Raw genomic sequence first — 25860 nt, forward strand, 5'->3', positions numbered from 1 at the left:
AAAAAAAGAAAATTGTTTGTTGGTTGACTTTTCATTTTCCAGACAGTATTTGAAAATTTGAAGTTGATATATGAAATCTTGTCTTGTTATACTCTGTGTTTCTTCCAAAATTGATTTAAAAATTTACCTTAATTCTTAATATGGATGAGCCATCTACAACCCAGTAGTTGTTTTAAATAAAAGGTGGTTCCACATGAGTTGTGAGAAGGCTCTCCCTTCAAAAATGTCAAACAAACCAATACTTTTCTAGAGACAGCATAAGTATATGTCATCAAAATGCCTTTGTGATATATTTTTCAGGCCCTATTGACAGTGGCCAGAGATCTGTTCACAAACTTAGGTAAGTGTAGCTTGACATATGGTAAAGGTTTAGAGAACTTTCCAGTAATAGAGTCTAGAGGATGTGAAATAAATGTCTATAAGAGTTTCTTTCTGGCTGCACCTTCTCATGATTTCTTTTTTGGTTCAAAAACTAAAAATGATTTAAGTGAAGAGGAATTTGGTCCACTGTTTGATGGGGAGTCTTCGTTTACAAAGTTAGAGAGTGATGCAGAGGATTTGAAAGGCACTATTGCTGATGATAGTATGGTAGTTGAAAAGGTCCTAGGGGATGCAGCAGAACTGACTGAGACTATTGCAGAATTAGGTGTTAAAATAAAGGAAGTTGTTGATGTTATCAATGTAATTGAGATGGAAAATATGGAAAATATCAGAAAAGACACCACACTTATGGAAAAGAATACTGATGAAATGATAAATGCATTTGTTGCCCAGGAGGAGTTGGATGAAAATGAAACTGATGAAAGTACTGAAATGCTTGTTACGGATTTGGAAGCTTTAAATTCAGATTATAGCAATGATGATTCAACTAAAACTATTAATGGAGAAGATAATTTAGTCCAGTCTTCAGCTGAAAGTATTACAGATTTAGATTCTTTTGAAACTAAAGATGAGGAAAGGAGTGCAGATGACGTTGTTTCTTATGATGAAGATGACCTTATAGCTTCAATTGAAAAGTTAAAAGCATCATTTAAGGAAGATACAAAAAAATTCCATGAGTCTCTTAAATCTGAAACTGTATTTACTGAAGGTATTGTTTCACCTGATGACTGTTTCTCCGAGTCAGATTTATCTTTTGCTACTGCTTTTAGTGACTATGCTGATAATGACTCTAATTTCTCTGATAGAACATTTGATGATGTTTATGTAGATAGTGTACAGTCATTTTGTCCAGGTGTACACGATAAAGATGCTGGGGACTTTGTGCAGTTCCGGCCTGATATATTAGGCTTTCCAGAAGATGTTTTTGAAAAGGGTGTGAATAGATGTAAAAGTGAGCCACTTCACGTTGGTGAAATTTCACCCATTATGGTAGATAGCAAGGCAGACTTGAATGATGCTTTCCATGTTGAAGATCTGGATGATACTATAAACACACTATCAGATTATTGTGAAAAAGATCTCTCTGATTTAGATAAGCTTTTTGCAACTGAATCAAACTCGAGTGAAAATATTAATGAGAGCATTAATACGATATCAAATCAAGAAAATCCCCTCTCTGATCTTAGTGATAACATTGAAAATGGCGATAATGAATTCCAAGAGGGGACAATCCTTGATGAGTCTTCTGAAAAAGGTGATAATGTGATAAGAAAAAATCTGAATTTTGAAAAACATCAATCTGAAAGTGAAGAAGAAGCTAAAGAAGCAATGATATGTGTGAGTGATGCTAATATTGCTGATATACAAGTACCTGTAACAGAGGCAGGATCCATTAGTTCTAGTAAGATTGTAAAAGTTGACAGTTCACCATGTTGGTTTCAAGTGGTTTTTTCCCTTTTTGGTTTTTAGAGTTGTATTGGAGATTTTGATGTTGTTCATTTAAATGGTAATTGGTACCATGTTTATGGGTTTGAATTTGAGAGGTTTTTGTTTGTTCTGCAGCTTCACTGTTGATTTATATTAGTATTTCTGCTCTTTTGTTTAATCACAATATTAATAATAAACAATTTACAGTGACAAGAAATATTTAATGTTTAAAAAACAAAACTTTTTATTTATCATTATGACTCTATGGTAGGTTCTTATGCTGTCTTTTTTAATGTCTGAACTTTTAATCATTTAACAACTTTTAATCATTTAACAAAAAATATTGAAAATGGAACAGAAAAAAATTATGAAGAATAGAAACCTATATTCATGATTCATCAATATCTTGAATGATCTTTACAGATGACCTCACCAAATTGTTAAGAGAGATTATGCAACAAGCAAGGAACCTGACCCATGCAGAAAGGTGAGATTGTTATTTATTATTTCATGTAAAAATTCCCATGTCTTACAAATGCTTCATCCTTACTAAAAAAAAAAAAACACTTTCGGGCATATAATGCTCCGCCTAGCGGTGCTCTTGTTTTAATATCTTAACTTTTAATCATTTATCATCATTTAAGCATTTAACAAAAAATATTTAAAATTAAACCGAAAAATTGTATGGAGAAAAGAAACCTGTATTCATGATTCATCAATATCTTGAATGATCTTTGCAGATGACCTCACCAAATTGTTAAGAGAGATTATGCAACAAGCAAGGAACCTGACTCATGCAGAAAGGTGAGATTGTTATTTATTATTTCATGTAAAAAATTGTTTAAAAGGCAACATACATGATGCCTTCTTTTAAAGATATAAAAGAGTGTTTTACTCTGGAAACAGATTCAAAAGTAAGGAAAGCAAAAGTTATTAGACCTTGTTCATAGAGGATAAACATGAAGAAAGTGTGCTTTCTTTTAACCTTCATTATTCAAAAAATGATGGTGGGCTATGCTTCACACTGAGAGGGGTATCCTTCATACCCGTAAGGGGAAGATTTTCTTAAGGAAAGATTATTTATGCAGCTCCATATACAAGAGACAAGAAACTTTATTTAATGTCAGTTCATATATAACAAAGAAACATTATTTACAAGCTGTTTACCAACAAAGTTGATTAACATCAATGATGCATACATACATATATTCATTTATTACAAAAATAACACATAAAAAAGACTGCTTAACCTTTTACCCCATGAGCATATTGCGAAAAATGGCTGTTTTCATTGAAAAGCCTCCTGTAAAAAATTCAAACTGCTATGAAACTATGAAAAATGCCTCAATACTGATGAAACTTGGCACAAATGTTGACTAGACCATAGCCTCTGTAACAGCATGCTCAATTGTAAATTTCCTGTTACCATGGCAAAGGGGGGACATCTCAAAATTGCCAAAAATCACTATTTTGCATTGTTTTTTTTTCATCAAAACTGATTTCAAAATGCTGCAACTTCTCAATGAATTGAGGTAGAGTTAAAGGCTTTTCAGTGTTGGTTACTAGTTACCCTAAGATCGACCTGAGGCCATTTTTAGCCTGTCACATGTCCAAACTTTTCTTGGCGATGAAGGGGGACTGCCGCCCCCCTTCAAACCCCCAAACAAGAAGGGGGCACATCACCTTCTTTGAACCCCATTAACATTTTACCCCATGGGAGTCCTATGAAAAGTATTATTTTATTGCAGCTTTTCAAACGAAAAACACTTTGTTTAAATGTCATTTTCATGTTATCAAAAACAAAAAGTGTTTAACAAAAATACATCAAATTACATACTATATCATATAAAATTAAACATAGATGCTTAATGATCAGAAAAAAATTGATTGAAGAAAATTAAGACCCATTAAAACCTTCTTAACTGATGAAATTTAACTAAATTACATCTTTTTGTGAAGTTACAAAAAAAATCCTGCATCATTGGCAAGATGCCGTTTTTACTGTCAAGCACTGAGAAAATTTGAGTCTGCTATTGGTCTGGCTGCTATTGTAAAGTAATGTGATTATCTGCTTACTCAAGTTCAATATTGATATAGACTGTCTGTCAGTTTTATAAAAAGAAAAACAACATTTACAATCAAATGTGAAAGGATCAGTTCTTTAAAACTTTGTTTTTACTTAAATATATATAATGCTTAAATTGGATATTTGAAAAAAACTGATAATTACTATACAGTCTATTGTGAAATGTAAAATAAACTTCTTTTGAATACACACTACAGGTAATCACACTATAATTACATATTGTCATTATTAAAAAAATCTGGCAGTTATCTTGAGTAAGTAATAGGTAATGCAGCTTTCCAAACATAGTTTATACATTCACCTATTCAAATTAGACTTTTGCCGGAAGAATTTCAATAAATTTCTGCAATAAAAGTATTTCACCCAAAGTTGAGCAAAGTATATCTTTAAATAAGATAAATGTATGAAAATTATTTCTTGAAAATCTTGTAAGCCCTTTGGGAATTTCATAGTCTCATGCGCAGTATTTCATAATTCTGATTTTATGTCTTGATGATCATTGAGCTGATTTCTAGGAGCCAAGACGAAATTACTGATGCCTATACAAAATAATAGGTTATCTAGATAAAACTATTTATCTGGCTGCAGTAAAATTTTACGACTCCAGAGTGTTCCATTGATTACGTCAGTTTGCAGATTATGTATCGATTAAGGAGAAATTATTTCTGCTGTTCTATATATGTCTCCCGAGGCTTAAGATGTATCTATACGAGTTGTTGTTGTTGTTGTTACAGATGTTCCGTGTTTCTGATAGATCAAGATACAGACGAACTTGTGGCCAAAGTGTTTGATGGCATAACAACCAAAAAGGACAACGAAGTAAGCAGATGCTTGGTTAGTCAGAGGTTTTTTTTACCTTAGATGTGTAATATAAAAGTGACATTATGTCCGTCCAAGTGTACAAAGTGAGTGAAAAGTTGAAAGTGAAAATAAGTTTACGTTTTGCCATAATTAAATTCCTGCCAATTTCATAACTTATTTTGCATGAATGTTAAATAACACACTTGGCCAAAGAAAATTTCTGTGAATATCCATTGGACTTTTACCTATAATATTTAATTTATAAAAAGAGTAGGGCAGTCTTGCCAATATTTTATCCTTAACAGTTTCCAGTCAATCACCATTATAATAGTCAATCTTTTGTAATATATATTCAGTTAAGCTCAACTTCAAAATGAAAAAAATAAAAAATGGGCATAATGTCACTTTAATTGCTTTATTGCTAGCCTAATCATAATAAAAAAAGTCTTCAGTACTTTTAATGCAATAATTCTGAATAAAAAAACCATTTCTTGGATATAATTGTCAGAAAAAGATTTCCAATTTTATTATTCATATCTATTACTTAATAAAGAAATCCAAAATATTTTTCTGATATTTGAATGAATTTAAATTTGAATTGTCAGAATGTTAGTCAGATCATTATTTAATTTTAAATGTTAAGAAATCTTGTAGCCATTTTGTTCCACTATTGAGTCTGTGATGTAGAAAACACCTGGCTTCAATGCTATAAAACTGTTTTTAAAAGTTCTGTCTTAAGTGTCATGTTTGTCAGTATTTATGAGCTGAGAAACTTTCTTTATATAATCTAAGGACCAGGCTTTCAGATTATAATGTTTTCCTGAACTGGGCCTCTAATCGTAGGATTTTCATTTGTTAGCAGGTTTCTAACCAACCAAATAACTGGGCCGAGAAATTTCTATTATAATCTTTACCCAGTATATGTTATAATAGGTAACTTAATTGAGATCTATGTAGGGCTCACACCTGTTATCCCTGGATTGACAGGCAGAGCCTATAACCACAAGGGGACCACTCCTCAGTTAGAAGTTTGGTGATCATACTACCCACATACATGTATAAGGCATAGCTTATATAAATATCAAGTCCATTTCTTTATATAGACTTAAAGTTTCAGTGTAGAATTTATATAAGAAAAACTGTAATTTTCTTAAAAAGCACTTGTGCGCATAATTATTTTGTAAAGTTATAATGTAGTGCCCTAGTTTTAATGAAATTTTTGTAGATCATAACCAGAATCAGGTATATGTATAAGGCTTTCTTAATGTAGGTAAGCATTAGTTAATTGCTGATTGAAATACGATATTTGCTTTATTATGCAGTCATATATTTATAATTCTAATCAGATGTACTATGATAATTGCTTTGAGTCTGCTTTATTCTCAAGGGGCCTTGAAACTATAGTCTTGAATTTTAAGGAATAAATTTTCTTTAACAAATATCTTACTAAAAACATATTAAAATTGATGTCATTGATGAATTTTTTTTCTGTTTTCTGAGTCAAAGTTAAAATATTGTTCTTGATCTTCTTAAGGCACACATGTTGTTGTTTTTCTTTTGAACCATTGACATGTTTTTCCTTTATTAACCCATTACTTCATATACACGCCTTTTAACGCCTTTCTCACCCCCCCCCCCTTTTTGGTGTCTCAAATGGTGAAAAAATGCCTTATTTAGGCCCCCAACACTTGTTTTTGTTTGAGAAATGTTGTTAAAAAAAGTGACCACTTTTTCGGCGCGGCCCCCCAACCAAAAGATACATCAGGGGGTTGCCAGAAGGGGGATGTGCCCCCTTCTGTTTGGGGGGTTTGAAGGGGGGCGGAGTCCCCCTAATCGCCAAGAAAATTTTGGACTTGTGAGAGGCTATAAATGACCTCAGATTGATCATAAGGTAACGTGTAACCAACGCTGAAAAGCATTTGACTCTATCTCAATCCATTGAGAAGTTGCAGCACTTTGAAATCAATTATGATGGAAAAAATCAACGCAAAATAGTGATTTTTGGCAATTTTGAGATGTCCCCTCGTTGCCATGGTAACAGAAAATTTAAGCCTGAGCATGTTGTTACAAAGGCAATGGTCAAGTCAACAATTGTGCTAAGTTTGATCAGTATTGAAACACTTTTATAGTTTTATAGCAATTTGAACTTGTAACGGGAGACTTTTCAAGGAAAACAGCTAATTTTCACAAAATACTCATGAAGGAATGGGTAAATGAAAAAAATAAAAAAATCTACAAAACAAAAATGTTTCTTCAAATTTATATGTTAGGCCATGTTTAAACATGGAAAAACGCGATTGTTAGTAATTTTAGGTATTTTCATCATTTTTTGTTAACCCATTACTTCATATACACGCCTTTTAACGCCTTTCTCACCCCCCCCTTTTTGTTGTCTCAAATGGTGAAAAAATGCCTTATTTAGGCCCCCAACACTTGTTTTTGTTTGAGAATTGTTGTTAAAAAAAGTGACCACTTTATCGGCGCGGCCCCCCAACCAAAAGATACATCAGGGGGTTGCCAGAAGGGGGATGTGCCCCCTTCTGTTTGGGGGGTTTGAAGGGGGGCGGAGTCCCCCTCATCGCCAAGAAAATTTTGGACTTGTGAAAGGCTATAAATGACCTCAGATTGATCATAAGGTAACGTGTAACCAACGCTGAAAAGCATTTGACTCTATCTCAATCCATTGAGAAGTTGCAGCACTTTGAAATCAATTATGATGGAAAAAATCAACGCAAAATAGTGATTTTTGGCAATTTTGAGATGTCCCCTCGTTGCCATGGTAACAGAAAATTTAAGCCTGAGCATGTTGTTGCAAGGGCAATGGTCCAGTCAACATTTGTGCCAAGTTTGATTAGTGTTGAAGCAGTTTTTATAGTATGATAGCAATTTGAACTTGTAACGGGAGACTTTTCAATGAAAACAGCCATTTTTCACAAAATGCTCATGAAGTAATGGGTTAATGAAAAAAATAAAAAAATCTACAAAACAACAATTTTTCTTCAAATTTACATGACAGGCCATGTTTAAACATGGAAAAACGCGATTTAGGGTAATTTCAAGTATTTTCATCATTTTCTGTTAACCCATTACTTCATATACACGCCTTTTAACGCCTTTCTCACCCCCCCCTTTTTGTTGTCTCAAATGGTGAAAAAATGCCTTATTTAGGCCCCCAACACTTGTTTTTGTTTGAGAAATGTTGTTAAAAAAAGTGACCACTTTTTCGGCGCGGCCCCCCAACCAAAAGATACATCAGGGGGTTGCCAGAAGGGGGATGTGCCCCCTTCTGTTTGGGGGGTTTGAAGGGGGGCGGAGTCCCCCTCATCGCCAAGAAAATTTTGGACTTGTGAGAGGCTATAAATGACCCCAGATTGATCATAAGGTAACGTGTAACCAACGCTGAAAAGCATTTGACTCTATCTCAATCCATTGAGAAGTTGCAGCACTTTGAAATCAATTTTGATGGAAAAAATCAACGCAAAATAGTGATTTTTGGCAATTTTGAGATGTCCCCTCGTTGCCATGGTAACAGAAAATTTAAGCCTGAGCATGTTGTTGCAAGGGCAATGGTCCAGTCAACATTTGTGCCAAGTTTGATTAGTGTTGAAGCAGTTTTTATAGTATGATAGCAATTTGAACTTGTAACGGGAGACTTTTCAATGAAAACAGCCATTTTTCACAAAATGCTCATGAAGTAATGGGTTAAAGCAATATGAACGCATCGTCTAAATTGAAAATTTGATCATTGTCATGTATACATTTTCATTACCCCTTAAGCTTGTGCTAGGGAAAATGAATGGTAGCACTTGCACCTATCGTTTGTGTATAGACATAATTGCAATTAAGGGGTGGAGGACATAAGATTTGCTTGTCTGTCCTTAAACTGACAGAACAGCGGAAAGTTGGGTTGGGCATCCTTGTCCTATGCACACATTTCTAGTTTTAACTCTATGTTGTATAAAATAAAAGGCCCCTTTCTCTGAATAAACTTGTCCCATAGAAATTGCTTGAATTCTAAATGATACAAGGGTAATCCTTTTTAACATCTATTACTATTACAAGAGTTTGTGTTGCATCAAGTCATTATGTTTACTATCCAGAAAGATTGTCTGCAATAATTTTCAGGACGTAATTTACTTAGAAGGGAGTTTTTGTGTTTGTATGTCTTACATTTAAAGACTATGCAAATCCACTGGGATTTGTGAAGAAAATTTGTCTGTAATAAGTCTCTCTTTAAGAAAGTATAGATTAACAGAGAATTGAGAATAATAGGAATAGAGTGGGGTTAATGACAGAGCAGTTAGACTAACCAACTTGCTGAAAGAATTATATTACACTGTCATTATGAAGAAGGAGAGATATATGGTTGAAATGGGTTGATTTGTTGATTTGGATGCATTGACAATTAACAGGATATATAAGCCTGCAAGCAAATTTTGGGTGTCATACATTGATGGTTTATTTTGGTGTGATGAAAACTTTTTTCTGCCCTTCAAAAAAATCTAAAAGTGCTTGTCCATCTTTCAATCTAGACAAAATTGTTTATCATTTTTAAGAAAAATACCAAAATATGTTCTGACTGAATAGCAAACAGTGCATATAATGATCAGGTGGATCTTGGTCTGCACTAGCCACAATCTATAAGCTTTCAGTAGATTCATGCTTGTGCATATCAGATATCAGTACAACAGAAATATATATTTATCTTGATATTTTAGACAAGTTAAATGATAGGTTTTTATTGTTTGTAGTGAAAAATCCTAAATTATAAATCTATACAATGTTTATCATAAGCATATGATATAAATAGGTTTTTCATTGTTGTACAGTAAACTTCACTTATAGCGAACACGGTTATAGCGAACTTCCGGTTATAAGGAACAATTTATTTTGGCCCGAATTTTGCCCTTCTTTATTTAATATAAAAATATACGGTTATAGCGAACACGGTTATAAGGAATTTTCGCTTATAAGGAACTCATTTCTTAGTCCCAATTTAGTTAAAAGTACAGAAAATTACACTTTTATAACGAACTCCAAAATATCGGCTATCCGTAAATAGATCCCGCATTTTCAACTTTCGTTCTCATTGGCACTCGTCCGAATGTACTGTTTATTTTTGTACGTACTTCAAGACATCTATTAAAATGAATGTGTATAGCAGTACGTAATAGCATAATCCATTGAAAACTACAAAGTACGCTTGATTTAAATGAAAAGAAATCTATATCGTTCACTAGTAAAAGTCACCCTTAAAAATATAATAGAAGATATTCAATATAAAAGGAAAGAAAAATCTTGGTTATTCTTAATAATGGAAAGAAAATGAAAAAGTACTGAGTTTGGAAACAAAATATGATACATTTTATTTTATGAGAAATTGAGAAAGGGAGTAAAATTAAAACTGAAATAGCAAAGGATTTTCAAATTCCAAAAAGTACGCTCTCGGATATTGTGTCAAAAATAGAAATAAACGACTAATTTTTCTTAATCAAATGTTCTTCAAAATTGCGGACGTTGGTAAACAAACAGTTCGTTATATGTAAATCTGTTCGCTATAAAAACTCCCGTTACAAGGAACTAATTCGCTATATGCTTACAAGGAACTCCGGATATAAGGAACTGATTTTGAATGTCCCGATGAGTTCGTTATAAGCGGAGTTTACTGTATATATAAAAAGCATTATCTTTTATAAAATGTATCTAGCAAAAGAATAATAGATAATTCAGAGTCTATATATCTAGTGTCCAAGATAAAAAAACAAAACATCTGATTTTGAGGACAGTTTTGCTCAATAAGTGTTGAGTGTTATTTTCCGTCAAAAGGGTTTATTATACATATAATTGTTAGAGTAAAACATGTCTGTAGGGTGTTTTGGACAAAACCTTGCAGGATTTAATGATAATTCAAACTCTGAAATGGCTGAAATGAAGAAATTTATAGCTTTTGGATCAAGTTTAACTTTTCTTTGTATATGATGTATATTTATTCAAAACTGGGTTTTTAATTCATATATGCAACAGGTTCTATATTTTCCCTTTACATAGATTCTTCTACAATAAATTAACGACATATTCACATCAGTCTTTCTTCGTTCAATGTTCGTCTTTTTATTTATTTATCCAAGCTGACAGTGCATAGAAATGAATGTTATTTGCATGTATATGTACAATTTCATGATAAAATTCAATTATTTCTAACAGTGCATCAAGACCATCTGTGACAGTACAATCCATGCTCAGCAATATCATTATTGATTTTAATTTACATTGCATGTTAATGCTTGGCTTTGTTATAAACTGGCGTCTTGGATTTTGTTCTTTTTATCTTACTTAGGTTCAGGAAGAGATTAGGATGCCAATAACTCAGGGTATAGCAGGAAAAGTGGCCACCTCAGGTAAATATTGATAGCTAATTGGAAATGCAAGAAAGGCAGCTTTGCTAAGCAAAATATGACCAAATTAATTTTGAAGTTTAATAGAAAGTTGTCTGTCAAAGTAAATTATAAATGTATAATCAGGTAATACTGGCTTGTGGAAAGTGACCATCCCAGGTGATGATAAACAAGAATTTTGGCTATGACAAACATGGCTATATTTATAAATGGCAAAAATTTATCCAAGAATTATTAAAAGAAGATTATTTTTGCTCCTTATAAATCTTATTAAAAGTAAAATCATACTACAAGGTGAATCTGGTATACAGCCTTTTCTCAAAATAACACTAAATAATTTCAAGCTTGACTTTAGGTCATCTTACTATCTACATAGACATTTTATATGAATATGATTAAGATTTTGCTTTCTGAATCATGACCCCAGCTCTGGGGATTTGACTATTGACGGGGACTTTGAATTGTTTCATAGTGTGAAGTATAACTAGCCAGCTAACATAAAGGTCAGTGGTTTTAATTAGGTGTCTGAAAAAAATGCAGGGATGGGCATCTGATGTTTTCATCCAATAGTAAAGCTGGAAAGTTGTTATATGACCATCACACTGTCATTGGGACTTAAAACCTCCTTAAAAAGAAACAAAACAACATCAAGTTATTGGTATATGATTATATTTATTTTAGGAGAACTGCTCAACATAAAAGATGCATATTCCCATCCCTTATTCTATAGAGGCATTGATGATTCTACAGGATTCCGAACTAGGTAACAATACTTTATTATAGTTTGTTCATGTTTTGTTAGTTTTTGACATCATTCACAAATAAAAGGTGATTGGGACAGACAAAACGTAATTATATTTGTTTGGTATGCATGAAATAGCCTTCTTTGAAGGATATAATAGGTTTTTAATTGCATTCATGAAACATTTCTGAAGTCAGGTTTTTTTCGTAATTAAAAATTAAAAGCAAGAGATGTAACTGGATATCCCCTTTGAGATTGTTTTGTTAAGTTTGTTGAGTTTCATTATTGTTTAGAAATTGGATGAGGTCTGTGAAATATGCATTTTATCTATGCTCTTATTTTAGAAAACATGTTGACATGAACTTCATGTAATTTTGTCTTTTCTCCTTTTTTTTTTGCAATCTTTACACTGTATGTTTGATTTTTGTTAATGTGTGTGTTATTTCTTTATTTCAGAAATATATTATGTTTTCCAATCAAAGATGAAAAAGGTATGTAATGAAGCTGTACTTTTCTAGTTATTCTGACAATCTTTTAAGTGTATACTTGATTGATAAATGTCTTATTATCCTACTCATTCTCAAACAACAATGTGTTTGTAACTTGTGCAAACTGACCAAGCCTCCTAGGTTATATAGGTATAAGCTTAAAGTCAGATTTTAGGTACAAGTATCTGGTGTGTCCGAAACAGGCACAAAACATTTATTTTTGCATATCAGACTGGTGTAAACTAATTTACTTCTTTACCCATGCCGGAAATTTCAATCAGTTGAGTCTTATGCTACATTAATAATGATGTCAGTTTAGTGCATTTTATGAATGAACCATGTTAAAATGACGTCATTTTGGCATATTTAAGAATGAAACTGCTTGCTTAGGAATACGTCATTTTGCCGTTAAGAATTCATTCGCTATGGTAAGAATATATTTATAGATGAAAAGACATTAATTTCCATGAAAAAAATGTTTCATTTAGGTAGAGAAATTAAAATATGATATAATATGGTAAAATATGCAAGAAAAAATATCTGACATACGTTTGCGGTTCAGATCGCAAGCCTCGGTACCGCCCAATGGTCGGGTCCCCCTTGGGACAGATATTCTGATTTGACAGATATTATTATTTACCAATGAAAATCCTTAGATTTTAGAAAGAACTTGGTAAAAAGTTTTATAACCTCGAGGCCAGGCTTTGAAGTGTTGACGGAACAACAAGTAATATTTTGATATTCTTTAAATTAGTAATTGACTGTAGCAAATTCAAAACACATATCAGCCAGTCTACAGAAAAGTTCAGCTGACGAAAGGTTTAAGGGTTACATAGACTAAGACTTGTCTGTACTGGACAACAATAGTGAAGCATCACATTTAACTTACAAAACAAATCTAGTTATAAACTCATTGCACTCGCCTGTATGTAAATTACACAGTTCAAAATTCTTCAAGCTCAAATTTTTAAAGCTCTTTAATGCTTCAATAAAATTGGAAAATCTAGGATAGGCTCCTTAACATGTTTTTCTTTATTGTTTAGATATCTGGGGGAAACTGTTGCATGTTGTTTTGAAGTAAATCAAATCGGTTTATGAAATGAATATATATATCAAATGGATTATGTCATGTCTTAAAAGCTTGAAATTAAATTTATGGGTGTAGGTGCATTCTGATATAAATTTATATACAAATTTATTTGTCTTGAATTCCAATTTATGCTCTGAGCATATTGTCCTGCAATTTAAAGCTTATCCTGCAGAATTTTTGAAATGGATTTGTTCTGCTTTGTATTTGGAGTTCTTTGAATGTTACTTGAATAAGAGGCAAATATGCAGCAGAGTCTTGGCTAATCTTGGCATTTATAATAATATCTGTCATATGTTATGGTTTAGATGGGAATATCCATCCTGAGGATACCTACCCATTTGGTGGTTACAAGCTTGCTGAGTTGCCACCCATAGGGGGTACTTAAGGATATTTTTTCTTGCTTATTCTTCATATATTAAATGGTACACCTCAATGAAATATTTTTTTCTAAGAAATTAATGTTATTTGAACTGTAATTACTTTCTTCACAATAGCTTATGAATTTTCAACTTTCATTACGGGGAAATGTCAACATCCTAGGCAAGTAGTTTCATTCTAATATGTGCCAAAATGACATTACTTTAGTGCAGTTTATTCATAAAATGCGCTAGAATGAGGGCATTTAAAATCATGCGACTCATCTGAGATCCCCCATTCCAGATAAAATTTACATTACGGATAAAAACTAACGAAACTCAGTCTGATATGCAAAAATAGAATACTTTCTATAGACCAAATAGGCAAAAGGGAACTTCAATCAACTGTTTTAATTTCTTAACCTGTTGCATATTTAGTCTTTATTTGTAGCACTTCTTTTTTGTTGTTGTCAAAACACCTGAATATACCTAGTCTTTTAACTTTTATGAAAATTTGTTCTCTGTCAAATTAAGCTATGGTTGGAAATTTATGATTGTGTAAAAACTGACTTAATATCTTATTGCATGAGATAAAACAAACTATTTTACGATATTTATTTGTTTGCAGGGAGAATACTAGGTGTAGCCCAGCTTTGTAATAAACAAAATTGTCCATGTTTTACAACGTTTGATGAAGAGATAGCTACTGCCTTCGGTATTTACTGCTGTATAAGCATCAGCCATGTAAGTGGACATTTATAGCATTTTGCTGTATAGACAAGACAATGTGAGGAAGAATTTTTAAGGCACGTTTTAAAACTAAACAAACGTATACCATGCTACAAAGCTTAATGATCTATGAGTAATTTATTAAGGCTGAATGCCTCCAGACAAAAAAACTAAACACAGTTGTACACTTTCAAATTTTAGGAAAAAAATGTTTAAAACAGTACACATATTTAAAATCTGAGCAATAAATGCTATTGCTGATTATGCGAAATTTTTGCTGATGTTATTACAATTTATTACTCTAAATATGTAAATTACTTTATAACAGATTGGTAGCTAGTGACAAATGAAACATCACTGTTGCTCAAAATGGTTATTCTTAAAAAATAAATTACATATGCCTGAGTGAGGGGTTTGAACCTATTGCTTGTTTGTGAAGCCCAGTGCAACAGATGCGTTAATTTGGCAGTATATTTGATCTTGAATGAATGTGTTTCAGTCACTGATGTATAAAAAAGTGATAGACTCACAGGTCCGCAATAGTTTAGCCAATGAACTGATGATGTACCATATGAAGGTCAGGCACATTTAGAGTGTGTGTGTGCGTGTTTATTTTGTACCCCACCCACCCTTTGTGTTAGTACCTATATAGTCACATGTTTTGTTTTATGCAAAAAAATGATATCTTAAGGTTTACATCCATCACTGCCATTTGTAGATTTGCCATTTTTTTAGCATTCTGCTTCTAAAATCTATTAAAAAAGTGATAAGTTGACAATATGTTGTTTTTTTGCCCTTTCTCTTTGTATGAATTAATATTTTATCTGTGTAAGTCAGATGTAGAAAGTAGATGAATATGAATAATTTCAAATGCCAGTGATGGATCATTAACCTGATAAACATTGGTAAAGTCATGTTTAAATAGGTTTTGAAACTTTGTTTATAAAAAAAGTATTGTCTTGTGCAAAATTATGGACATGCAATGGAATTTTAATATACAATATTGCTTTAATGCAATGTAAAGTGCCTGTTATTCAAGGGATATAGTGTAATAATAATTATTAATGATTAAATGTTTGTATTAGTAGGAATAAGAGACCTTTAATATTGAATTTGAACCAAATTTCATGTGAAATTAAAACTTGAAATAAAAACAAAATTGTTTTGTAGAAGAGATTTTCCTGAATTAAACATGGCTTTATTGTCGCTTTTTATGATAGTCAGACTGATTTATCTCTTATTGTTTTCAGATTTTCTCTTCGTAGCTGCTTTTGTCATATTTTTATTTTGCATTGCTTCATAGAATCATGACTTCAGGAAGAATTAAAGTTTGGAAACTGTAATTTTTGCAGGCTATTTGATTAACATTGAGATCTGATTTTCGAAATCCAACTTTTTTATTCCCCTTTTAACAAACATTTATGTAATGTCTTTTACGTTGCAAGAATATTGTACAGATATTAATTTTAGAGTTTAATCAGAAAAAATAAAAGTATTTGCTGAATTTTTTTTTCAACCTTTATCAGCCAAAATGTCACTTAGAAATTTTAAGTTTTAATAATTAAAACTATAAGGGATAGAAATCTTTGGTACTGAAACTGATAATGAAATAGCAACCACTTTCACTTTAATAATAATAGATGCACTGTTGACTTTGAAAGTGCATAGCAATGGTCATAACTGATCAATGGGACTGTTATAGAGCTAGGTAAGCCTGTGCTTACATGCTGTTTGACCAGGTTCTTTACTGTTGGCTGTTCAGTATCATTCATGACTATTTAAATATTGTTTTCTCTTAAAGTCAAATGAACAGTTTGGCAATTATAGCATGACGAGTCCAGTGCACAAATTCAACAGCATAGAAGTACAACAGATACAAATTAATAAACCTGCGGTCTAAATAACAAACAAACAAAGAAGCAAACAAACAAAGAGAGAAACATAGCTTCCTGAAGTCATGTGTATTATATATTCATGTTAATTTAGATAGAGAAAAAAGAAATAACAAAGACAGTGTGCTGAATGTTTCATGACTGAAAAGCTGATTACGTTAAAACTTGCGAATTAAAAAGTTTTACGTCATGTGAGCGGATTTGATGGCTGAAAACTTCTGTGTTTTCTGACGCATTTTTTGTCATCCAATCTTCTTGATGTTGTAAAATGAAGCTGGAAAACACATCAAAATGAGTCATGTGATGGAGGAATAAGATTCTGTTAAAAGATTTGTCAATCATTGTTGAAATTTTTTATCGTCCTGCAATTTAGATCAATAAGAGCAGTGCAGCAAATAGTATTGCATCATTAGTAACAACTTGTCAAAAACGGAAGGTTTAATATGATAGAAATTTTTAGGTTGAAGTCACTGATGTTTTTATCTGTAAACAGCTTTTCAGATCATCCATGTTCTATATTTTGTGAGTTATTTCCAACTGACATAATACCCTTTTACCCTCCTCCTGAAGCATGGTTCCTTTTAGCACCTGCTTTTATTTGTGTTTGTTTTTTTACCCTAATATTTTACAGAGTTTAATGTACAAGAAACTTTTGGATACACAGCATAGGAAATCATTAGCAAATGAACTTATGATTTACCACATGCAGGTTAGTTGTTATATTTATAATAGTTCTTAAAGGTTCCACATGGAGGTTTGTTCATACAATATTTTTACTTTACCCCAGTTAGTTTATAAAGTATCATAGTTTGTAACCATATCACCTGTAGGTTATGTTTTAAGTTGTCATAGTTCACTATACTTTCTTTTTCTACACCTGGACACATAGGTAATTTTATATGTTTATCATAGGTCTTTACTCACCATTTGCAAATGAGTAGTCATTTATCATATAGGTCTTTACTTGCCATGTAAAAATAAACTTATACTCATTGAGCATAGGTCTTTCCTTATCAAGTGAAAATTAGTATATATATATTATACATGTATTACCAAAGAGTTCATAGAGAAATCAAAGAGGATGGAACTGTAATCTCTTATGGTAACTTATAATTATTTGTTCAGTATGGTCAAAAGGCCAGTTTCGTCAAGTTCTTAAATAATAGTTGATAACACTTCATTTAATATTTTACATATTTTGGAAATGACCTAACTGTGCATTCAGTGATGTCATCATTACACAGGAATTGATACACAAATATATAGTGTTGGTAGCAGCTTTGATGATTTTTATGGAAATTTTTATAGAAAAATTAGTTAAACTACATAGGATTTTTAACATTTAATATTCCCTTGAAAGAATATAATTTTAGGTTTTAGGTTAGATATTGAATATTGTAAATCTATTGTTAAGATGATTATGAATTATATCATATATAACAATAAGTGTCAACTCTAAGTAACTCTGAAGTGAAATTGTTTTAATCCTAAACCTTGCATGACCTTTAACTTAATTTGTGTAAGTACCAAATTAACATTAATTAGCACTTAAATACTATATAGAAAGTATGATAATTTTACTCAAAGAGGAGAAAGTGCAGTTCTCCCACACAGCATGTCATAAAACAGTTTCAGGAGAAGGACGTAGCCTTGTAAAGTACAAATGTAAATTAAATTACCAATGCCTTTTAATGTTTCTATGAATCTTAGAAGATTTACATTAAGATTATTTGTTCCCCTTTCATTTCACTGGCAAGTATGGTTCTCTTGATTTTGAAAAAAATTCTTAAAGACAAACTTCAAAAAGCAGTTAATGTACTATTTCTGATAAAACAAATAAGATAGTCAGATTTTTTTTTTTGGAAACCATTTATTCCTGAATGAACTGGCTATTGAAGTGGTGAAATAGATTGCTAAATGTTTTTAATAGAAGACTTGTACTTTAGCTTGGAAATGTTTGTTAAACAACTTCATACTGAGGGATGTCTCATTTTATATGTCTTTTGACATTAAAATAGATGACTGTTTGATACTTGCTTTAAGTTAGCTTCTCCATACAACGGTAGAAGGGTTTGAAATACTTTATGGCAATATTGATTTGCCTTTGTCATCAGGAATACACAAGGCCAGCTGGTACACCTGTGCTGCCAGAACTTGCTGTTAATTTGACCTTTTGATATTGAAATCCTTTAAAATAATTACAAAGAATTAATTTGAATTCATAAAAGGAAAATTTAAGGATAAAAATATAGAATTGTGAAAGGTAAAGTTACATCTATGAGATATAATTATGATTTGTATGGTAGATACCAGAAATACAGTTAAATTTTGGCAGAGCAGCCAGTAATACAGTGCAACTGTTGCATAACAGCAGTCTATAGAGCAATACACTCTTTACAATAACACTTTCAATTCTTACCAAAATAAGACATCAAACAAGAAGTTTAACCACAACCAATTCATTTGTCTCCCAAAGGTGTTGCTCAGCAAAAGTGTAACTGTATTCTCATAAACAGTCAACAAGTTGTAGAACATTTCTTTACATGTTACAGGAAATGCAATTTTATAACTGTCAGACCAAACAGTATTTAAGTGTTTACTGTTAATAATTATATTTAATATTTAATAATAATGTTTTTTTTTTTATATAATATTTACCACAGTTATGATTTACAATGTAAAACATATAAGCATATAACTTATAACTATAATACATGTGTCAGTTCTGAACTTCTTTTATTATAAGGACTTTTTTATTTTACAATACATATTTTTTGATATTTTGAATATTCATGCATTGTTATTCATAACAATAGGTGAGTCCAGATGATGTTCACGGTCTAGCAACAGTAGATATACCCCATCCACGAATGCTTCATGCCAACTTTATAGAGTTTTCCTACGCACCTAGAAGTCTACTGGAGGACAAAACACTTTTAGTAAGTCAACATTTGAATTTAAGGTCTGAGCCACATTATACACTTTGTATAGTATAAGTGTCCATCATAGTTGTTAACCACCTTTGCAAAAATTCAAACTTTTCCGTAGAAGGCATCTGGTTTGCATACTTGAATGCTAGCAGAGGCTTATATGTGTTGCCATGTGGTTCATGGTTCACTTAATTACTAAAATAGCAAAGGATAGTTAACTCTTATGACCAATGAGTACCATTTCAGAAACTAAGCTTTTGAGACTTGATAAATAAGGTAACCAAATGTAAAGCTTAATGAGTCTTTATGAGAAGATAAAACCTGATTTCTATGGCATCATGTACTTTAAACTGATCAACATTATAAAAACCACTTCAATTAACCAGAATTTCCTTCTACGTTTCATGTCCTTGATTTTTGTTTTTATCTTGTCATTTCTTATTTGAATTATGTAGAATTAATCTAAGTTTCTTAATAAGACTCAAATGTCTGATTATTATTGTAAAATAAAAAAAGAAAAACAAAACAAAAAGCAAACAAATCACTAGCTATATTAATTTGGAATGAATATTTGAGCTGTGTCACAACAAAACCAACATAATGGGTTTGCGACCAGCAATGATCCAGACCAGCCTGCCCATCCGCGGAGTGGGATCAGGATCCATGCTGTTTGCTATCAGTTTCTCTACTTGTAATAGAGTTGGTAAGCGAACAGCATGGATCCTGATCAGACTGCGCGGATGCGCAGGCTGGTCTGGATCCATGCTGGTCGCAAACCCATTATGTTGGTTTTGTCGTGACGCGGCTCATTTTATTTCTTGATTAGTTTTTTTAAGGATAATCATGAGAGAACTTTTGTTTATTACAGGCTTGTTTATCAATGTTTGAAGATTTGAATCTTATATCAAGATGGAGAATTAGAAGAGAGACTATAGCAAGGTCAGTTGAAATGAAGTATTTATATAAACTTCTTTAAAAATATGTAATGAAGATTCTGGGGTATGTGCAGATGAAGGGAAGCTTTTTGTTATAAGATTTTTTTATTGTGGTATTTTTTAAGGCGTTTTCTAATTTAGAGATTTGTTACTTTCTTTTTCAAAATTGAAATTTAACAGGGTTGACTATTCTTGTGTTTAGGGTCTAGATATTCACAAAATATAGAGAGCCAGGATCAGACTGAAATGGCAACAGTTCTGGCCTGTCAGTCAAAAGTTTTTCCAAGAAAAAAGCCTTGTATGATAATGTAACGAATGTCCCACATATAAATTAAGGCAAGTCCATTGCAGCAGTTTAGAAGGGAAAGGGTTAAAGGGAAAAATAAAAACAAATATAGCCTGACACGGTAATGGTTAAACACACTAGCAAGTTTTAATTTGCTGACATCATACCACTCAACCCCAACTGGTGTGGGTTTGAATCCTGCCAGGGACATAGAATTCTCTTGTGTTTGGAACCTCAATTGTCCTACAGATGCTCACTCTTGCCTGGAATATTATTGCCTGCACAGAGGGGCTTCTTAGTTCATCTCCCTCCAATTAAGTATGAAAAGTGCTGTATGACCTGAACAATGTTGATATGACTTTAACCAAACAGAATAACAAAGATGAATTATTATTACATCATGACATGTATTATTGTTTATTTAACAGATTTGTTTTGATGGTAAAGAAGGGTTACAGAAATCCACCATATCACAACTGGATGCATGCCTACACTGTAGCACAGTTCTGTTATCAGCTGATCAAAAATCTGAAACTGGAAAACACTCTAGAGTAAGTGTAAGATTTCAGAAAATGAGACAATATGGATCCATCAAATGTTTTATAATTATCCCCAAGGAAAATTGTGATTGATGGCAGCTATTGTTTTGTATAATCAAGATTTTAAAGCTGAGATCATTGAAATTCTGGTTATTAAACTATATATTTTAGGTTTGTGTTTCAAGGTTTTCTGGTATAATGATGTTGTTTACGTTATACTTGGTTTTATTAGAAGTCACTTTGACAATGATACTGTTACAAGGTATTCTGGAAAATTGAGTCTTGCGAACTAGCTTCTGTGAAGATTTTTCTTTCTGTACCCTTAGGACATTGTCCAATTCCATCGTTTAGTTCTCAGTATTTTAAATCGTTTGCATGTCAACAATACAGCAGTGTCATTGTATCCCATTTCCATAGTACCCAAAAAGTTTTAGTTCTCTTTTTTTTTGGCATTGTTTGCTTTATCTATTTAATATAATATATGTGATAAATGGTGTAATTATATAATTATGGCAGCAGAAATTCCCAACAGAAATAATTGATATTTATGACACTGCTTCGATTTAAAGAGAGACAACAAGAAAGGAAGTCTGTATGAAGACAATTAATTTGAATGAAAGCTACTTAGAACACATCTTTGAAGTATCCAAACACCAGATGTAGTAATGACTTGTTGATGCTACCCAGTGTTGCGCCAGGCCGATTCTGTCATAGTTTCTTTTATGTTAGAAAGCTATCCATCTGGCTAACAGAAGATCTGTTGTTGTTCCCAGGTGCTTGCTTGTGCCTGAAATCATGCATGAAGGGTCACATGAAGTTTTCTAATACAAGTAAAACTTGAAAGTCACCATTAAATCATTACAGTATCAATGTGACTTAAAAACCAGCAAACAAACTGTAAATTTGTACAGTAACTGCTTTCTTGTCCAAACTCAATACTTTGGCAGCATCATTTTATGAAATCCCCTAAATTAACAATGGATAGTTCCAAATTCTAGGCAGGACCATTCCATTACACATATGCAGGTTGGTCAAGGATGATTCACGCAATACAGCAGAATTTACTTATACAAACTTAAAGTGAAAGAAATTATCAAACTTGTGAGGTTAACTAAATGTTAAGACTCTGGTTATTTCTTTATTTTCTGATTTTTCAGCTGGTGTAAATTTTAAAAATTTACACATCTTTTTGTTACCCATTTTGTTGTAGAAGTAGATAATATTAAACTACAGAGTTTTACTTTCCCCTTTACAGGTTACAAATAGGCAGAATCGGAAAAGTATGAAATGATTGTTTAGATGTGTATTTAAGATATATCATAATTACGTAATGAATTGTTCCAATGGTTTTTCTGTTTTTGTTTATTTCAGTGATATAGAGTTGTTTTCATTATTTGTGTCGTGTTTGTGCCATGACATTGATCACAGAGGAACCAACAATTCCTTCCAGACTGCTTCTGTAAGCTCCTTATTTCACCATATATAACTGTAGATTAGACAGAATTAACATTGAATGAGATGCGTTTGTGTCCTCCCCATACCTAATTTTTTACCTACACAATATGCATATATATACATTTATGTATATACCTTGTTAGTATGATTTATATTGCTAGTTTCCATAATGACCTGTGCCATGGAGTTTGGGTGTAGATCATAGCATGTATTGAAATCGGTGTAAAAATTAACCAAATAATCAATTTCTGTTGGAAGTTTAAAAAATGGAAGATTTAAGTAATTTGTAATAGTTTTCCCCCCGACTCTTACCTGAAACAATCTCATTTGATATAGATTTATACAATTATTTTGATAAATAGGACTGTTGAGGTAAGAAAAATCAGCTTAATGAAAAAGAAAGACTATTCAGGGTTCTTTTTGCTCATAGCATTCTTTTCAATTAATAACAAAATTAGGTCAGAACAGTTTGCTAATGACTTACTTAAGAATACGTTTGCAATGGAGAAGTTGAAAAAGTAAAAGAGCAAAGGTGGAAGTATTTCCTTAGTAAAGCTAGTTTATAGTTAATGCTATTGCACGCTTGATGAGGACAGTTTAAAATAATAACTAAATAAAATGAAGCATGTATAACAAATTACCATAGTAACCATATTAAAATCGTTCTTTCCTCAGGCAAGCAAAAAAAGGTAGCAATGATTCTTATATTCAAATACCAATGGCTAAATGCAAACTGTTGAATCTTGTATGAACTATTCAATAATACATGTAGTAAAAACAAGCCTTTGAAATGCAATACCAGTTAACACTTGTTAACCCTTTAAATTTCAATCTAACAAGCTTTTTATGTGCTTCAAATATTGTCTCCTTGAGAAACAAGTCTATGTATAAATCTTTCATGGTGATTTTGCTGATAATCATGTATAATGTGTTGCTTCTAATGATGTGCCATGTCTGTTTAATGTACAGCACTTAATTTGGACTTAATTGGCTGGTAGTTAACACATGTGAAATTGTACATATGTGATTTGTATCTGTAAAATCTGTGACAAATTAATAGCTTTTAGAAGTAATTGATTTTTAATGGTATATTAGATTTAATAGCTTTAATGGTCTGGTATAACATGGATGACGTTTATTGGAAAGTGATATTAATGTTTGTTTAAACTCTGAATATTAGTGATGGAAATAACTTGCCTATCCAACCATATTTGAGTCAGTTGCAAACTCTGACTAGACTTATGTTGCCGGCTTCTCAGTTTCAATATTATGATATATTTTATAATGTACGCTAAATGTCATGTTGACATTACCATCAAAATGGATGTCACATCATTTTTGTATATTGTTGATTTTCATTTCTGATGAAGACCTATTAAAGCATAAACTAGTATCTTGATTTTTTTAAACAATATTATGATATCAAAATGCCTCAAAATGGGAATGGGCTATTCCAAGTTTAAAGGACACCTTCATTATCCATTATATAGCAATCATGTGAGTGTTAACCTGTACTTGGATGGTTAAGGGTTACTTGTTTATTAATATATACTCACATAGCATGTTTAAAACCCATATATAACAACTGAAACCTCAATATACATGTAGTTATTCATAGCTCCAACCATATCCAGAAGTTGCCATGATCAATCAGTTTATATAGTTGACAAAATATCAAAGGAAGATTCTTTTTGTGAAATAATTAAATATTTATTAAAATAAATATATGATTGAGATAATTTGATTTTAATTGAATCTACTTTCAGAGTTCAGTACTTGCAGCTTTATATAGTTCTGAAGAATCCGTATTGGAGGTGAGATTAACCTTTTACCAATCAATCTATTTTAAGACACATGGTAATTGTAAGAATTAATCTTTTTTTCAGAAATCAGTTCTTGCTGCCTTATATAGTTCTGAAGGATCGGTCTTGGAGGTAAGGTGTTCACATGTTAACAAGTGGGCTGAATTTTGCTTGTTTATTTTTTTTTTCTTTCAGATATGTTATTTTATTCTATAATTCCTTGGTCCATTGTCTCCCTTTGTCTTGCTACATAACCTTACAAAGCATATTCACTTACCATTCCATCATTTTGCAAAGAGATATTTGCTGTGTGGACTTTTTTTTCTTCTGAAAGATTTTTTAATGCAACTGAAATATTTTAATTGCTAAATAATTTCAATTTATTGTTTATCTTTTCATGTAATTGACATTATGCTTATTTTTTAATTGTCGAATTGACTTTAATTGTCTATATTTTTCAAAAAACTGGTCGTTATAATGGTGATTGACTAACACATGATATTGGAAATATTAAGGGGAAGAAATAAATCTACATAAATATATAAAAAGACTGTCCCATTCTTTTTATAAATTGAAAGTTACAGATACGACGGATAATTTACACACTTTTCACAGGTGTAGTGAGTTATTTATCATTCATGTTAAGTAAATTATAAAATTGAAAAGAATTATGAGAAAATGTTAACTTTTATTGACTTTGACCTGTTCACTCTTTATCTACCCATGGGAGGGCATAATGCCACTTTAAGTACAATTTTTGGCAAAAAAATATATAAAATAATTAGCAAATGGAAAACATGTCATGTATGGGAGGTAATCAGTATTATTAAAATAAAGAAAATAACTGGTCCAGTTATGTTTCTTGGCAATTCAATAACATTTTATAGTCATCGTAATTGTAAAAATAACAAATAACATGCTGTTAACCATTCCTTTTTATTACTTCATCTTTATTACACAAATTCTACTCTTGACCTTGATAATAATTTTAGAATAAGATAAAAAAAAAAAACACTAAAATTTCTAATTAATACAAATTTGGTAACAAAGTATCAACTTTCTTCTGGGAATATAACAGTATTGTTTTAAGAAGCTGGAGCATGGAACATATCTTTATTTAGAGCAGTATTTTAACATGATAGATTTATTCTGTATTAATATTTCATTTTTTTTTATAAATATGGTACCAAATTTATTTTTAAAAAGGCACAACATTTTTAACACTTTAAAATGTACGATGTACTACATCAGATATTTCTGAGTGCCACATTCTTGTTAATTTTTCTCCTTGTGTTTTACCTGTACAATACTCCCCTGCATAATTTAGTTTAATCCAATCGGACATGAACACATATGTAAATGTATATATTATTATTATACACATATTACAAACATTGAGGTACTCTTTTGAGTTATGATCCACCAACTTTTTGAAGAAATTTTTTTCATTGATTAAAATGTAACATTTTGCAATTTTCTTTTTTACTTATCTTAAAAAACATGTTATTTTTCATGACTTTATAAC

General features: G+C 31.6%; 1 protein-coding gene across 1 annotated transcript in view; it reads left to right on the forward strand.

Moving 5' to 3' along the window:
- LOC132736349 (cGMP-dependent 3',5'-cyclic phosphodiesterase-like) overlaps window positions 1–25860 on the forward strand; it is a 60280-nt gene that overhangs the window by 31068 nt on the left and 3352 nt on the right. Inside the window, exons 8-21 of the mRNA XM_060723461.1 lie at window positions 301–1783; window positions 2233–2296; window positions 4630–4729; window positions 11034–11094; window positions 11773–11854; window positions 12290–12324; window positions 14396–14511; window positions 14996–15073; window positions 17020–17097; window positions 19205–19327; window positions 20187–20257; window positions 20968–21090; window positions 22450–22537; window positions 24420–24467. Coding sequence (XP_060579444.1) covers window positions 301–1783; window positions 2233–2296; window positions 4630–4729; window positions 11034–11094; window positions 11773–11854; window positions 12290–12324; window positions 14396–14511; window positions 14996–15073; window positions 17020–17097; window positions 19205–19327; window positions 20187–20257; window positions 20968–21090; window positions 22450–22537; window positions 24420–24467 — 2550 coding nt within the window. The remainder of the gene's footprint in view (window positions 1–300; window positions 1784–2232; window positions 2297–4629; window positions 4730–11033; window positions 11095–11772; window positions 11855–12289; window positions 12325–14395; window positions 14512–14995; window positions 15074–17019; window positions 17098–19204; window positions 19328–20186; window positions 20258–20967; window positions 21091–22449; window positions 22538–24419; window positions 24468–25860) is intronic.

Source organism: Ruditapes philippinarum, unplaced genomic scaffold (genome assembly GCF_026571515.1).
Source record: "Ruditapes philippinarum isolate M1 unplaced genomic scaffold, ASM2657151v2 ctg4268_1_1_1_1, whole genome shotgun sequence".
In the NCBI taxonomy this organism is placed as follows: domain Eukaryota; kingdom Metazoa; phylum Mollusca; class Bivalvia; order Venerida; family Veneridae; genus Ruditapes; species Ruditapes philippinarum.